General features: G+C 49.4%; 1 protein-coding gene across 2 annotated transcripts; it reads left to right on the forward strand.

Moving 5' to 3' along the window:
- The first annotated feature begins 158 nt into the window (after positions 1-158).
- Positions 159-10,384, forward strand: Adamts4 (ADAM metallopeptidase with thrombospondin type 1 motif 4). 2 transcript variants are annotated; one of them, XM_031389227.1, is made up of 9 exons: positions 159-1,206; positions 2,271-2,594; positions 2,825-2,957; positions 3,465-3,635; positions 6,090-6,376; positions 6,481-6,667; positions 6,915-7,090; positions 8,198-8,373; positions 9,231-10,384. In XM_031389227.1, the coding sequence occupies exons 1-9, from the start codon at positions 517-519 to the stop codon at positions 9,655-9,657; spliced, it is 2,571 nt and encodes an 856-aa protein (XP_031245087.1). In that variant the 5' UTR covers positions 159-516; the 3' UTR covers positions 9,658-10,384. The 2 variants fall into 2 exon arrangements, with proteins under 2 accessions (XP_031245087.1, XP_031245096.1); XM_031389236.1 differs by having other exon boundaries at positions 492-1,206; positions 9,392-10,384.
- The last annotated feature ends 6,710 nt before the right edge of the window (positions 10,385-17,094 follow it).

Here is a 17,094-nt window from a genome sequence, read left to right on the forward strand (position 1 = left end):
AAAAAAAAAAAAAAAACCACTAAGGTCTTTGGGAAGCAGAATACATCTATCCTTCAGAGTCCCAGTGATCTAGCTTCTGGCTGAGTGGCTTACAGATCAGCCAATCACACACAGAGGGAGGCTCTGGATGCTTAAAAGAGCTGGAGGGGAGAGAGGCTGGGGAGAACCCGGGGAAGACCCACAGATACACAGAAACGAAAGAGACAGAAGAGGAGAGAGACAGAGACAAAGAGACAGCAGGAGGAGGCAAAGCCAGGGCAAGCACTGAAGCAAAGCCAGACATCTGAGCAGAGGGAGAAACCAACGGGTCACAGACAAAGACCTGGGACAGAAAGGCACAAGAGGAAGTTCTGGAGGAGTGAGCACCCTGGGCACTTTTCCTGAGCCCAGGGGCTGTTTTATTTTTCGTCTCCTCTGAACGTCCCTAGCCCCTCTAAAAACTTTGTCTCAGATTTTGGCCCAAGTCCGGGCCCTTCTGACTTTAACGAGGAGCCTTCCACAGTTAGGGTGTGGAGGATGTTGGTGCCTCAGATGGCCTCAATCCATCCCAGCTGCAGCACTGGTACCATGCCCCAGATGGGCTCGCATCCCAAGAGGGGCTTGACTGGGCACTGGCTGCGAAGATTCCAACCCTGCTTACCGCTTCACACTGTGCCTTTCTCTGGTCTGGAGAGGTGCCGGCGGCTGCTGCTACTGGCCTCCCTCCTGCCCTTAGCCTGGTCAGCCAGCCCCCTCCCCCGGGAGGAGGAGATCGTGTTTCCAGAGAAGCTCAATGGCAGTAGCATCATACCTGGCTCAGGCGTTCCTGCCAGGCTGCTGTACCGATTGCCAGCCTTTGGGGAGATGTTGCTACTAGAACTAGAACAGGACCCTGGGGTGCAGGTAGAGGGGCTGACAGTACAGTACCTGGGCCAGGCACCTGAGATGCTGGGTGGGGCAGAGCCAGGTACCTACCTGACTGGCACCATCAATGGAGATCCGGAGTCGGTGGCATCTCTGCACTGGGACGGGGGAGCCCTATTAGGGGTATTGCAGTACCGTGGGGCCGAACTTCACCTCCAGCCTTTGGAAGGAGGCACCCTTAATTCTGCTGGGGGACCAGGGGCTCACATCCTACGCCGGAAGAGTCCTGCCAGCAGCCAAGGTCCCATGTGCAACGTCAAGGCTCCTTCTGGGAGCCCCAGTCCCATTTCCCGCAGAACCAAGGTAGGCAACCCTGGAGATCGTGCCCCGCATCATCCTCCCGCCATGTCTGCCCTACTGACCCCTATTCACTCTCTCTCCTCCCACTTCCACTCGTAGCTTTCCAGCTTCTCTCCTCCTCTCTGTCTTTCCTATCTCCACTACCCTTTCTTTGAAAAAAAAAAAAAAATCCTGGCTTCTCCCTGCTTCAATCTTTTGCCTTGCTCTGAGGATTCCCTGAGGTAGGTCAGATTCTCTGGGCCGGAATGACCTCTCCCCCTCCCTACCCCGCCCCTTCCTGGCCATGGAGTCTCCTGCTGACACAGTTCCCAGCAGTAAAGCTCTCCCAACAGCCTGTTGGCCTAGGCTCTTTTCTCTGCCCCAGTGATTTTTTTTCCCCCACCGCCAGTTACAAGAGTAAAATTTGAGGCCCGAGGGATTGAGTTTTTGGCTTCTGACATTCCCTTCAAAATTGTTCTGGCAAACTGCAAACTAGGACAGGAGTAGGCAGGCGAAGAGAGGCATCCCATACCTCTGGGTCAATCCTCTTCCCATACTGTGGGCTGACTGCAAGGCTGCCTGAGGCGCTATCCTGTCCTGGGTCTCCCTCCCCCTTTTTCTCCCCCGCCCCTCCTCTAACTTTAATCCAGACCAGACACTCCTTCCACACCCGCCACGCTGAGATCTGGCTGCTGCCCTAGCTGCTGACTGAATTGTTCCTCCAACCACACAGGGCAGACACGTCGCCGCAGCTCAGCCCTCCGGCCCTACTCGCACAACCCCCGCCACACTTGGGGACCCTAGCGCCCCTCCTCCCCCAGTCAGCCCCAGCTGCTTTTCACCTCTGGGGCCCACTTAGCCATGAAACGTGGCAAGCCTTCTCTTCTTTCAGAACAACAGCTGATTCTTCAACATTACCACAAACGCACTGGGATTTGGGGTTAGGGGGAGGGCCCAAACCAGTCACTTCAGGAATCCTGTGGAGTATGCGAGGGCCAGCCACTTCGGCTGAGTTTTAGACCCGGGAATGAAGGGAGGGGAGAGGGATCTCAGGACCCTCTTCTCATTTTTTTTTTTCTCTCCTCAAGCGCTTCGCTTCTCTGAGTAGATTCGTGGAGACATTGGTGGTGGCAGATGACAAGATGGCAGCATTCCACGGTACAGGGTTAAAGCGCTACCTGCTGACGGTTATGGCAGCCGCCGCCAAAGCCTTTAAGCACCCAAGCATCCGAAACCCTGTCAACTTGGTGGTGACCCGCCTGGTGATCCTGGGGTCTGGCCAGGAAGGGCCCCAAGTGGGACCAAGTGCCGCCCAGACCCTACGCAGCTTCTGCACCTGGCAGCGGGGTCTCAACACCCCTGAAGACTCCCATCCTGACCACTTTGACACAGCCATCCTGTTCACCCGGCAGGTAAGGCTTCAGTCAGCACCCCACGCAAGGGACCACAACATAGAGAGGCACAACTGCTCCACAGACCTCGATGGAGAAAAGACCCCCGGAGCTGCACATGAGCCTGGCGCCAGCCACACAGCCATGGGGTGCCTATGTGGGCCCTGCTGATCATGCTGGGTACCCAGCATCTAGGTCCTCACTAATCTGGATATCAGCCCCCAAGCATCTTCTATGCTCCTTCTCCACAGGACCTGTGTGGAGTCTCCACATGTGACACCCTGGGTATGGCTGATGTGGGCACTGTGTGTGATCCAGCTAGGAGCTGTGCTATTGTAGAGGATGATGGGCTCCAGTCAGCCTTCACTGCCGCTCATGAACTGGGTAAGGTAGCTCTGGGACAGTGTGGCACCTGAACTGGATGTGAGGGGGACTGAGGATGCTCTAATGATATTAGGGGCTCACTAGAGTACAAATGGGGGTACCAAGATATCTTCCTCCCCAGCCCTAGGCCCAGGGTCAGAAGCCTTCTGTGTCCTGGGAGCAGACAAGCATAGATTCTTCCTACTAAATAAAATAGCAGGTGGAAATTTACTTTGAACTGTAATGTACGGTACATGAGTATATGTGTTTGGAAGGGGAGGGAATAAGGGAATAGGAGTAGGGAATTGGAAGTGTTAGCTAGTAGACAGTAAGCAGAGGGGGGGCCTTTCCTTTGGGGGAAGAGAAGACAGGGCAATAGGGGCCCCACAGTGAATCTTCAGAGAACCATGACAGGATCTGAGAGGGAGGAGGATCATGATCATCGACAGCTGCAGTCATGTGTATGAAGGAGCCCCGTGAGGACACGGATGGACCTTCTGGACACCAGCCGGACCTTTTCTCTTATAGGCCATGTCTTCAACATGCTACATGATAACTCCAAACCATGCGCTAACTTGAATGGGCAGGGGGGGTCCTCTCGCCACGTCATGGCTCCTGTCATGGCTCACGTGGACCCTGAAGAGCCCTGGTCGCCCTGCAGTGCTCGATTCATCACTGACTTCCTGGACAATGGCTATGGTAAGCTGGTGACAGAAACCTTTCTCAGAGTAGGGACTCAATTCCTGCCCTCTCTCACTGGCCTCTGGAACATTCTCTGTGGGCCACACTGAGTCCCCCATGTGTGTTTCCTCCGCTGTATGTGATGGGGTGAGAAATGCTGCTGTCTTGGTGTGGTTCTCACTTCCTATGACAACAAATAGCACAGGTAAGGGTGGTGGTGGTGGGGTAGCTAATATTGGCTCCACACAATTAGAATTGACCCTTAAAGGGCCAGCACTGTCCGAGATTGAAATGGACTGGCTGTAGATCAGTAGATCACCTTGCAATTCAATGAAGTGTGCAAGACTGCAGAATGACTCTCTCCAGAAAAAAAGTTTGTATTTTATTTTCTTGCTGTGTGTATACACACTTGCAGGTGCCCTTGGAGGCCAGAAAAAGGGTGTTGGATCCCCTGGAGCTGAAGGCAGTTTGTGAGTCACTTGATGTAGTTGCCAGGAACTGAACTCGAGACCTCTTCAAGTGCTCTTAACTGTAGAGCCACGTCTCTAGCTCCCCAAAGCAACTGATTAGAAGCATTCTCTTAACCGCTGATCCATCTCTCCAGCCCAGAAGCATTCTCAGGAATTCTATAGATGGGCACAGTGGCACATCCTTTAATCCCAGCACTCAGAGGCAGGTGCATCTGTGTGAGTTTGAGCTCAGCCTGCTCTATGTAGTGAGTTCCAGGATGGCCAGGGCTATAAAGGAGACCACATCTCTAAAAGAAAGAGAGAAAGAAGGAAGGAAGGAAGGGAGAGAGTAAAGGAAGGATTGTACAGAGGCACTATACATGGTGGTGTATGCCTATAATCCTAGCATTTGGGAAGCGAAGGCAGAAGAATTGCCACATGGCTTTCAGGCAAGCTTGGGCTGTGTTATAGTGAGTTCCACGCCATCTAGGGGGCTATAGAGTGAAACTGCCCACAAGACTCCAAGTAGGGCTGGCAAGTAGGGCACAGCAGGTTCAGGCGCTTGATGGCAAACCTGAGAGTCTGACGACCGACCTCTTCAGCTTGTCCTCTGACTTCTATACACATGCTGTGGCATGTGCAAACTCCCTTCTCCTGAGATAAATAAGTGAATGGGATTTTAAAAATGGTTTTGAAAACCCAGATACTGGGACTGGAGAGATGGCTCAGCGGTTAAGAGCACAGACTGCTCTTCTAAAGGACCTGGGTTCAATTCTCAGCACCCACATGGTGGCTCACAATCATCTGTAATGGGATTTGATGCCCTCTTCTGGTGTGTCTGAAGACAGCTACAGTGTACTCAAATACATTAAATAAATAAATAAGAAAAAGAAGAAAGGAACCAGGAAGTGGTGGTGCATGCCTTTAATTCCAGCACTTAGGAGGCAGAGGAGGATTTCTGAGTTCGAGACCAGCCTGGTCTACAGAGTGAGTTCCAGGACAGCCAGGGCTACACAGAAAAACCTTGTCTCAAAAAAACAAACAAACAGAAGAAAAAGAAGAAGAAGAGGAAGAAGAAGGAGAAGAAGAAGAAGAAGAGAAGGAGAAGGAGAAGAAGAGGAACAGAAAACCCAAATACTACTAGTTGTTGTAGAAATTTTTAATCCCAATCCAGGGTTTCTACCCCAGCTTGAATATTCAGTTCCCAGAGAAAAGACACATATGACTTTTATATTTATAATAAGCCATAATCAGCACCCGAGCTGAGCGGATATCTATCCTCTATTGTCTATTTCCCAGCCAATAATCCCACTATATCATTTGTCATGTTTGTCTGGGCTGCTTTTAACTCCAATTAGCCAACCCACATGGCCATTATTTCATGACACACTAATCCATGGGGGCTTCTCCTCCATTCCTCAACTTCTTCCCCCCTCTTGGTTCTCCTCTGACTCCCAAGCCTGGAACCCTAAACCCCACCCATGTCTCTTCTGCCCAGCTGTTGGCTGTAGGCATCTTTATTCACCAATCAAAAATAATGTGGGGGCAACCAGGTCTTGAGGGGCCAGTATTAGCATTAGCAATATGAGCAGCATCAGGCCAATCCACTACAAGTGGTGGTGGTGGTGGTGGTGGTGGTGGTGGTGGTGGTGGTGGTGGTGATGATGAAGAAGAAGAAGAAGAAGAATTCTGCAGCCAGTAAGACCAGGCGGAAGTACTTTTGGTTCCTATGCTGATTAAGTTCTCTGTTTACATGCAGACTTGTGGCTGTAAGTTACTTCACTTCTCTGTGCTTGTAGTTAGCTAATAGGTAAATTAGATGTAATAATAGCCAGTACCCCCACAGTACTATGATTATAGTAAGTGAGATATTATGGACCAGGGCTTTACTAGTTCTGATCATATCTTAAGCATTCAATATAGTGTAGCTGAGGGTACCTTAAGGCATGAGGGAGCCCCAGCTTTATCTGGTAATCCTAAATTTCAGGCCCTTTGCTAACTTTGTATCTTAATCCCCTTTCAGGGCACTGCCTCTTAGACAAACCAGAGGCGCCCCTGCATCTGCCAGTGACTTTTCCTGGCAAGGACTATGATGCTGACCGTCAATGCCAACTGACCTTTGGTCCGGACTCAAGCCATTGTCCACAGCTGCCACCGCCCTGTGCTGCCCTCTGGTGCTCAGGCCACCTCAACGGCCATGCCATGTGCCAGACTAAACACTCACCCTGGGCTGATGGCACTCCCTGCGGATCAGCACAGGCCTGTATGGGTGGCCGCTGTCTCCACGTGGACCAGCTCAAGGACTTCAATGTGAGAGCTCAGGGCATGACTTGGGTTAAAGGGCCTGTAGAAAGGACTGGCCCTATGCCTAGGAGAGAATGTGCTCATCCCCTCTCCATATTGCGCTCTTGCAGATTCCTCAGGCTGGAGGCTGGGGTCCCTGGGGACCCTGGGGTGACTGCTCCAGGACTTGTGGGGGTGGTGTCCAGTTCTCCTCCCGGGACTGTACAAGGCCCGTCCCCCGGAATGGTGGCAAGTATTGTGAGGGCCGCCGTACCCGCTTCCGCTCCTGCAACACTGAGAACTGCCCACATGGCTCAGGTGAGGGATGTGAAAGATGGGAGCCCCTGGGAAGGGGTGGTGGACAGGAAGGACTGCGCTTTGAGTCCTGGCCTAAGGTGCCGATTGTCTCTGCTGCCGGGGAAATTTCTTTATCTTTCTGGAACTATCCCTGGAAATCTGTGAGGGAGAGATGCCATGCTGGCTAAAGTTCTGAGGGGCTAGGCGGAAGGTTGTGTGGAGTAGTGTGAGGAGAGAGAGGCTCGAGCCATTTGTTTTATGCCTATAGCATTGACCTTCCGTGAAGAGCAGTGTGCTGCCTACAACCACCGAACCGACCTCTTCAAGAGCTTTCCAGGGCCCATGGACTGGGTTCCGCGCTACACAGGTGTAGCCCCTCGAGATCAGTGCAAACTCACCTGCCAGGCCCGGGCACTGGGTTACTACTACGTACTGGAGCCACGGGTGAGAACCAGAAACCTTCAGGGCCACTCGAGGCTTACACACTTCCCAGTGGTTCCTCCAGACCCTCGCTTCGCTGGCATTCCCACAGTCCTGAATATCCAGGTTCACTCAGTCTTGTCTGTCCATGGTTGTCCTGTATTAGAAGAACAGAGGCCTGGCTTTGGATCAGTAGTCAGTGACGCTGCTCTGGGCTTATATCTCTATTTGCTTCTCCCTTTCTCTGTTCTTTTGCACCACATTTGGTGAGAATGGAAGCATGTGACCTTTTGGGGAAATCCTTGGCTCACTTATCCATGGATTCCTCTGTCAAAGTATTGGTTCTCGGACAGCCATTCCCTCAGTGGATAGACTTCCTGAAGACCACTAACAGGACCATACTCCTTTTGTGTCACAAAGAGTTGCCGTTCAAGGCAAAACAAGCCCTGGCAGCTTTGGACTCCCTCCCTCCCTTCTCCAGGAGTCTATATTAAATTCCTGCAAGTTTGTTGCCCTCTAGTGGCCATTGGAGGCTGTACCATTAAGTTTAGAGTTTGGTGCTGGGACTAACAATCCTTGCCCTCTCAATTTGTGATATTTCTTCCTTTTTTCTTTTTTCTTTTTCTTTTTCTTTTTCTTTTTCCTTTCTTTTTTTGAGACAGGGTTTCTCTGTGTAGCCCTGGCTGTCCTAATTTGTGATATTTCTAAACCTCAAAAATTTACCCTTAGAGCTGGGCGTGGTAGCGCGCACCTTTAATCCCAGCACTTGGGAGGCAGAGGCAGGCGGATTTCTGAGTTCCAGGACAGCCTGGTCTACAGAGTGAGTTCCAGGCCAGCCAGGGCTACACAGAGAAACCCTGTCTCGAAAAACAAAACAAAACAACAACAAAAAAATTTTACCCTTAGAAACTGTGAGACCCAAGGCATTTTGTGCATCACCCGATTCATAGTCAATGCAAGAACAGTGATTGTGTGTATCATTATTATCGTATTAATCTCATGTAGGATGAAGGCTCCCCTACCTCTCTTCCTTTCCTTTTATTTTCCGATTTCACCTTCCAGATGTTTAGCTTACAAACGCCTGCTGGACTTAGCAAGAACTCTTAACAATGTCCCTCCTCTACTCCTCAGGTGGCAGATGGCACTCCCTGCTCCCCAGATACCTCCTCTGTCTGTGTCCAGGGCCGCTGTATCCACGCTGGCTGTGACAGAATCATTGGCTCCAAAAAGAAATTTGACAAGTGCATGGTGTGTGGCGGAGATGGCTCTCGATGCAGCAAGCAGTCAGGCTCCTTCAAAAAATTCAGGTCCTTTCAGCCGTTCTCCTCTATTCTGTTTTCCTAGTTGCTGGTCTCGTCTTGAGGCGAAATGCTTTCCTGCGGACCCAGACCCAACACATTCTGTAGTCTCAGGGAGACAGATGAGTTACAATACGGTGCACCACATGTTGAATAGAGATGACTTAAAGGCATCAGGGAAGGCTTCCTTGGGCTGTGACCTATGAGTGAAAAGTAGGAATTGGACAGGCTCCAGAGAGACCAGGACTGGCAAGACATTTACTAAGCAGTAGTACGTGTCCAGAGGTCAGGGTAAGGAAGGTCCACTTGCTAGTTGCTCTGTTCTAGGGTGGACATATACCTCATAAAAGCTTGAAGAGGCAACCTTGTCCTAGTCAGGGTTTCTATTCCTGCACAAAACAGCCTGACCAAGAAGCAAGTTGGAGAGGAAAGGGTTTATTCAGCGTACACTTCCACATTGCTGTTCATCACCAAAGGAAGTCAGGACTGGGAACTCAAGCAGGTCAGGAAGCAGGAGCTGATGCAGAGGCCATGGAGGGATGTTCCTTACTGGCTTGCTTCCCCTGGCTTGCTCAGCCTGCTTTCTTATAGAACCCAGGACTACCAGCCCAGGGATGGCACCACCCACAATGGGCTCACCCCATCCTTGATCACTAATTGAGAAAATGCCTTACAGCTGGATCTCATGGAGGCATTTCCTTAAGGGAAGCTCCTTTCTCTGTGATAACTCCAGCTTGTGTCAAGTTGACACACAAAACCAGCCAGTACCAACCCATAACACGCACATACACACACAGACAAACACAGCAAGGCAAGCTGAAGGGATTCGAGAGAGGCTGAGTTCTTTATTTCCCTTTTCCTCACAGGTACGGATACAGCGATGTGGTCACGATCCCTGCGGGGGCCACCCATATCCTTGTACGGCAGCAGCGGGGGTCTGGCGTCAAGAGCATCTACCTGGCCCTGAAGCTTTCAGATGGTTCTTATGCCCTCAACGGCGAATACACGCTGCTGCCCTCCCCAACAGATGTGGTACTTCCTGGGGCAGTCAGCTTGCGCTACAGCGGAGCCACAGCAGCCTCAGAGACACTGTCTGGACATGGACCGCTTGCCCAGCCCTTGACGCTGCAAGTCCTGGTGGCTGGCAACCCACAGGATGCACGTCTGCGGTACAGTTTCTTTGTCCCGCGGCCTGTCCCTTCCACACCACGCCCTCCTCCCCAAGACTGGCTGCAACGCAGGGCGGAGATCCTGAAGATCCTTCGGAAGCGTCCCTGGGCAGGCCGCAAATAACCTCACTGTCCCGGCTGCCCTTTTGGGGCGCCGGGGCCTCGGACTCATCTGGGAGAATGAGCGGGCTTCTGCCCCTGCCTCGTGCTTGAAACACAGTAGGGAGGTGTAGAGGGTGAGACTTACCTGCCTCTCTGCCCCAAAGTGCAGGCTGGCCCTGCCCTGGCTTCCTGCTCTGGGAGGCAGTGATGTGTTGGTGAATAGAACGGGGTTAGGTGACAGTACCCTATCTATTAAACTGCCCCCTCTACCCTGCAGGTCACAGGAGGGAGCGGGGAAGACAGGGTGGGTCCTGGGCCCCAGTTGTATTTATTTGGTATTTATTCACTTTTATTTAGCACCAGGGAAGGGGTCTTGGAGAAACTCACCCATTATAGCCCCAACCTAGCTAGGAAATCCAGGGTGTTGGTGACAAATATGAGTGGTGTGTGTGTGTGTGTGTGTGTGTGTGTGTTTATGTATGACGTACAACCTGCCCTGCTTTCCTCTCCCTGATTTTTTTTTTCTGGGAAAAGGAGAGTCAAAGGTAGGATTACCTTCAGGGAGTAAGGGATTATCATATTTTTAAATTGAAGTTTGCTATTTATATGCTCTTTTGGAGTCAGACAAATGTGGGTGATACTTTGGCCTCGCATCTTTGAGCATTCGTTTTCTCATGCACCAATAATAATACCTCCCTTAGAAATTTGTTGTAAGGATTAAATAATGTAAATAAAGACCTAGCATAATGCCTCCCGCTCCAGCTCTGTGGGTGCTCAAGAAATGGCAGCTGCAGCAGGGGTGGGGGTGGGGTGGGGGGGAGGGGCCAGTCAGTGGTGGCACAAGCCTTTAATCCCAGCACTTGGGAGGCAGAGGCAGGCGGATTTCTGAGTTCGAGGCCAGCCTGGCCTACAGAGTGAGTTCTAGGACAGCCAGGGCTACACAGAGAAACCCTGTCTCGGAAAACCAAAAAAAAAAAAAAAAAAAAAAAAAAAAAAAAAAAAGACAAAAAAAAAGACAAAAAAAGAAAGAAATGGCAGCTACTGTTATTGCGGCCCCTGTTTTTCCACAGTCACCCTCCGTAGAGGCTCTGCCAGGTACTGGAAGTCCACATGGATTCTTGTCATTTGTGCTTATCTTTAGTCCCAGGCTCAGATCCTTCAGTTGGCAGTACCCGTTTAGAGTTTGGAGAGATGGCCATTCTGTCCAATCCTTCTGCAGGCACATAAGCACCTGAAGCAGACGTCATCAACACTTGGTAAGGATAGTCAACAAGAACATGCAGGTACAAGACCAGCTAAGAATGGCGGAAGGGGCACAGAGGGGATGACAGTAGCATCCTGGCATTCCAGGAGCTGGTGGATCTGAACTTGAGCTAGGGCTCAGCATCTTATTACCTGGGTGATGTTGGATTACAAGTCTGTGGAATGGGGCCAATAATAACTGCTCTAACAGCATTGCTCTGTGCTCAAGGATTTTTTCAAGCAATACTGGCCCTTGTAACTTGAGAGGTGACCTTTGTAGTGATGACTGGGACAGTGACTCCAGAATCAATCAATGTAAGCCCAACCAACGTCTAGAAACGGAATTCAATGAAAGAGGAACAGGATGTGGTTGGGTAGGCAGTGGCCAGCAAAGTTAAGCAAAAATAAAGATCTGACAAGAGTGGAGCCATCTGTCCAGTGGTGACAGAATGCAAGGACCAGCACTGGCTGAAACAGGATCTCTCCTCGTTGAGGAATAACCTCATCAGTCTTTTGTGCATTAGGGATGGGCAAAGGTGTTAGTGGAGAGTTTCAAATGTTAAGTGGCAAAGGCAGAACTGAGTGCTAGGACTGTGGAAGGGATTGAATGTCGAGGTAGGGAGGAAATGTAGATAAGGACAAAATTTTCTCCTTGGGAGACAGAAACAGGTGGGACAGGATTTCAAGGCCACCCTTTGATGCTATCAAAGCATAAGGCCATCAAAGCATAAGGCCAGTCTGGCTATGTGAAACCTGAGGTGAGGGGCGGACTGCGGAGAAACTAAAGGCACCTTGCTCTGCCGTAGCACCTTCAGTGCGATGCAGAGCAGGGACGTGAGGGTGAGAGGCAGGCACAGAGGTCAAGGCTGTTTGTATGTGCTGAATTCATTGGAACTAGGCTTTGCTGGTCAAGTTCTAAAGTGAGGCAGAACATTACAGAGTGCTCTGCGCCTTATACTACCCAGCCCAGGGGCTACTTTCTCTGCAGCCCTGAGGGAAGGGCTGCTCCACGCCTCTCTTTAGCAAGCATTGCTTCCACTCCCGAGCTTGCTCTCTGGTGGGTCTCATGGTGCTTCTACTAACCAGGTAGGGGGAGGCAGGAACAGGACAGTGGCATCTTCAGTTGCTTTGTCTAGGTGGTAAGGTTGGACCAACAGTATGTTTGTGGAACTTAATACTATGAACTCATGGCACAAGCGGAGCTTTGTTGAAGTGAAGGTAAACACAAATGATATATGGCCATGTCCTTAAAGAGCTCACGGGGACCGGACAGTGGTGGCACATGCCTTTAATCTCAGCACTTGGGAGGCAGAGGCAGGCAGATTTCATAGTTCGGGGCCAGCATGGTCTACAGAGTGAGTTCCAGGACAGTCAGGGCCATACAGAGAAACCCTGTCTCGAAAACAAAACAAAACAAACAAAAAAAGAGCTCATGCTGCATCCTGGGAGGAGGTTGTGCATCACTTGCTTGCAAAGAGGATCAAGGGGACAACACGAGGAGCTAGAAGATAAAGGCAAAATGGACTTTGCAGAGTTTGAGCCTGGTACCTGAACACAAGGGCTCAGGAAGGAGGAATGGTGTTTGGGCTTTGGGAGGTCATTATGGTAACCCTGCTCGCATTTCTTTGGGGTTCTTGGCAATTTACTTTGGAAGTCACTGTCACAAGTTATTTTAAAGTAAAACCACTTTGTTCACCAGGTAGGGTTCTTACTGGCACAAAGAAATTTTTTCCTTGGGAGGTAGAAGCAGGTGGATCAAGATTTGAAGGCCAGGCTCCGCTGCAGCATCGTAGCAGAAAGCCAGTTTGGCTACAAGGAACCTTGTCTCAAAAGAAGAAGAGGGGTTTAGAGAGATGGCTCAGAGGTTAAGAGCACACTGACTGCTCTTCCAGAGGTCCCAAGTTCAATTCCCAGCAACCACATAGTGGCTCACAACCATCTGTAATGGGATCTTATGTCCTCTTCTGCTGTGTCTGAAAACAACAACAATGTACTCATATACATAAATAAATAAAATCTTTAAAAAAAAAAAAAGAGGAGGTAGAGAATTTTTTTTTCTCCAAAAATGTATTGAAGGCTAGAGAGATGGCTCAGCTGTTAAGCGTACTGACTGCTCTTCCAGAGAACCTGAGTTTGAGTCCCAGCAACCATACAGCAGCTCACAACCATCTACAACTCCAGTTCCAGAGAATCCAATACTCTCTTCTGTTCTCTGTGGGTACAAGGCATGCATGTGGTGCACAGACATACATGGAGACAAAACACTGATATCCACAAAGTATAAATAAATAATTTTCTTTGTTTGCTTTTTCGAGACAGGGTTTCTCTGTATAGCCTTGGCTGTCCTGGAACTCACTCTGTAGACCAGACTGACCTCTGCCTTCTAACTGCTGGAATTAAAGGCATGTGCCACCACTGCCGGGCAATAAATAAAAATTAAAAAGCATTGAGTTTTAAGGCTACTTCTGTGATTGATTGATTGGTGGTTGGTTGATGAAGTGGGTAGATTTGTAGAGTGAATGAGGGTCAGAGACAGCTCTTCAAAAAAATGAGTACCCCAGTTCGAAATGCCGGTTAACACCTGACCTTTTTAAGGAATGATCTTCCATGTTCCAAACCTCCAGAGCCAGAATATAAGCTTCACATAATAGCTATCCTGAGGTCAAGAGTCCAGCAAACTTTTGCTAGAAGTGGAGATAAAGGGAATATAGCTGTCTATGGACCAGGAGGAGCTCAAGCTCCATTTCATCTAAGTGTTGCCTCTGTAGCTTTGAGCTATGATGTGATATAGAAGCAAGAGCAGGAAGAGGGCAAAGAAGAAGAGACGGGAGGGTGCTGAAACTGCTCAGGGATCTGTTTGTAAAGATGGGAGGAGGGACAGCGAGGGACTTGACAAAGAAGAGGCAGTGATTGACAGGGGGCGTGTTCACTAACGTTTAAGTAAAGTTCAGACTATCTCACTTCATGAGATGCTAAATGGATTCATCCGAGTTGGGAAGGAGGCTGTAGCAGGACAGGATTTGGATCAATTTCTTCAACCCCCTACTGCCTGCCTCTGGCATTCTCACTTCTGTGGTTAGAGCAGAGGAACTCTGGGCTTTTGTCCAATCACTATTTTGGTGGTGGTGGCGGAGGGAGAGCCAGGGTTTCTGGAGAGTGCTGGAGAATGGGCATTTGTTTTTCTACGTGAACTCTAGCTCTGCTTCTGTCCTTCCCATACCTCCCCTCCCTCTCTCTCTGACATACCAGATTGACAAGGATAAAAGGAGTATCTCATTGGTCAGAGCATGTCGGAGAGGGAGGGGTGAGGACATGGATTCAAGGGATTAACATCTTATTGGCTATGAGAATGATGCTTCTGAGCCAATTGAATAACTTCCCCATTGACTGTTGCTGGGGGGAGGGTAGTAGGGGGGGAGAAGCCAAAATCTTTGGCAGCAAGAGCAACCAGCTGACAGCTGGAGGAAACCACCAGCTCTAAATATGCTCAGAAAAAGGGGAGTCAGAGGGGGCGGGGGAGCAGCAATGTTCAACAACATCCCCAGACAGGACCTTATATGGGGACAGGCTCTGAGCTCTTAATTAGCCTTGGGAAGGAGAGGAGAGGTGGAAGTATATTTAAGCATCCATTATAGTCTTTAACTAACATAAGGCCATCTAAGCTCTTACAGTAGCACACATTTTATACACACACACACACACACACACACACACACACACAGTCTCAATAGAGACATGATGTTAGGCATACAAATCTTCATGAAAGACAAAAGGGGCCGGGAGAAGAAGTGGAGGAGAAGAGGAGAAAGAGAGGAGAGAGGCCAGGGGAAATCCTGCTGGGTGTGGTGGCCTATGACTGTAATCCTAGCACTCAGGAAGTTGAGGGTGGAGACTTGCCAGGAACTCAAGGCCTACGTAGGAAGACTGACTCAAGCCAGGTGTGGTGATGCACACCTTTTATGCTAGCACTAAAAAGTAGCAGAGGCAGGTGGATCTCTGAACTGGAGGCCATCCTGGTTACAAAGTGAGTTCCAGGAAAGGAAGGGCTACACATAGAAACTCTGTCTCAATAAACCAAACCAAACAAAAGGAACAAAATGATCAAAAGAAAAAAAAAAGAAGAAGAAGAAGGCCCTGCCTTAAGAAATAGAAAAGAAGGCTCTAAGGAGGCAATTCTGCTGGTAAGGTGCAAGCCACAATGTACTTGATTTTTTAGGATTTTATTTTATGTGCTCTACCTATCTGCGTGTACACCTGTATGTCAGAAGAGGGCATCAGATCCCATTACAGATGGTTGTGAGCCACCATGTGGTTGTTGGGAATTGAATTCAGGATCTCTGGAAGAGCAGCCAAAGCTCTTAACCACTGAGCCATCTCTCCAGCTCACAGGATATACTTGAATCCTAGTACTTGGGGGTGGGGCAGGTAGATCTGAAGTTAGCTAGCCAGCCAGCCTACACAGCAAATCCCAGGTTTCAGTGAAAGATCTGATCTAAAACAACCAAAAAACAAACAAACTGTAACTCCGGTTCCAGGTGATTGGATGCCCTCTGGCTTCTCCAAGGCACTAGGCACCACTTAGTACACATACATGCAGGCAGGCATATAGGCAAGTGAACACACACACATAAGATAAGAGTATACTAATGAGGGCTAGAGAGACAGCCCGGTTGTTTTTGCAGAAGACTGGGGTTTGATTCCCAGCACCCACATAGTGGCTCGCGGCCACCTGTAACTCCAGTTCTAGGGGCTCCAATACCCTCTTCTGTCTTGCTGTGGGTACCAGGCATGCATGTGGCACACATACATGAAGACAAAACATTCATACATGAAAAATAAATCTAATTTTTTTAAAAAAATGAAAAACAAACAAACAATGTAAACAGCTCCTAAGGAACCATGCCCAAAGCTGACTTACAGCCTGTAGCTACTTTTCCAGTTCTTTTTCTCCACCCTTTTTCTTCCCTTTCAACCCCCTAACACTAGATAGGAGAGAAAAAAGGATAGAGGGGAAAGGAAAGAGTGCCCTGAATAAAGTCAGGGGTCAGAAAGTAGGTGGTGTTATCATCAGACTACTACTTGCTGAATAGGGGTGTTGAGTTCATTGAGGTAAATTTGATCTTCACCATCAGAGTATATAATCTCTCCTCCTCCTCCTCCTCCTCCTCCTCCTCCTCCTCTTCCTCCTCCTTCTTCTTCTCCTTCTCCTCCCTCTTCCTCCTCTTCTTCCTCTTCTCCTCCTTCTTCCTCTTCCTCTTCTTCTTCCTCTCCTCCTCCTCCTTCCTCTTCCTCCTCCTCCTCCTCCTCCTCCTCCTCCTCCTCTTCTTCTTCTTCTTCTTCTTCTTCTTCTTCTTCTTCTTCTTCTTCTTCTTCTTCTTCTTCTTCTTCTTCTTCTTCTTCTTCTTCTTCTTCTTCTCCCTTCCTCTCCCTTCTTCCCTCTCTTCTTCCTCCTTCCTCTCCCTCCTCCCCTCCCTCTCTCTCTCCTCCTCTCTCTCCTTTCTTCCTCTCTCTCTTCACCTCTCCTCCTCTCCCTCCTCCTCTTTCTTCTTCTCCCTTCATTGTACATGACTACTTAACAAACCACATCCAACAACCACCCACCCTGCCTCTCAGGGCCCTAGCATTTATAAACCCTCTGAAAAGTCTCCAGAATTCCAAATGTCCAAAATCACAGAAACTATCTGCAGCTGGTAAAATCACACCTCTGACAGAGCACAAGGCAAATCATAATCAGCTGCTTCAAAGCAGCCCCACATTCCCACACCTGGGACTAAAACAAAAACACATTCTTATAATAGTTTTGTGTTTTTTTAAGGAACCAAAACTCTAAAATTGTCACTAAAATAGCCTCCACATGTAGCTAGACTTTTGACTACTTTGTGGGTTTTTTTTTCTTCCACTCTTTTCCACCCCTCTTCTCCCCTTTCAACTTCCTAACACTAGATAGAAGAGAAAGAAGGCTAGAAGTGAGATAGGGAGAAAGAAACCCTAAATAAAGTTAAGAGTAGGAAAGGGGGTAATAATATTGTTATACTACTTCCTGCTGATTACAGCTTGCAACACCTCGTCCCTGCTAGAGCTCAGGCAAACCATAGCGACCTGCTGTGAAGCCGCTCCCTTCCCCTCCCTCCCTTCCCCTCCCTTCCCTTCCCTTCTCCTCCCTTCCTCTCCCTTCCTCTCCCTCCCTTCCTCTCCCTCCCTTCCTCTCCCTCCCTTC

The sequence above is a fragment of the Mastomys coucha genome, unplaced genomic scaffold (assembly GCF_008632895.1).
Source record: "Mastomys coucha isolate ucsf_1 unplaced genomic scaffold, UCSF_Mcou_1 pScaffold1, whole genome shotgun sequence".
NCBI classification, from domain to species: domain Eukaryota; kingdom Metazoa; phylum Chordata; class Mammalia; order Rodentia; family Muridae; genus Mastomys; species Mastomys coucha.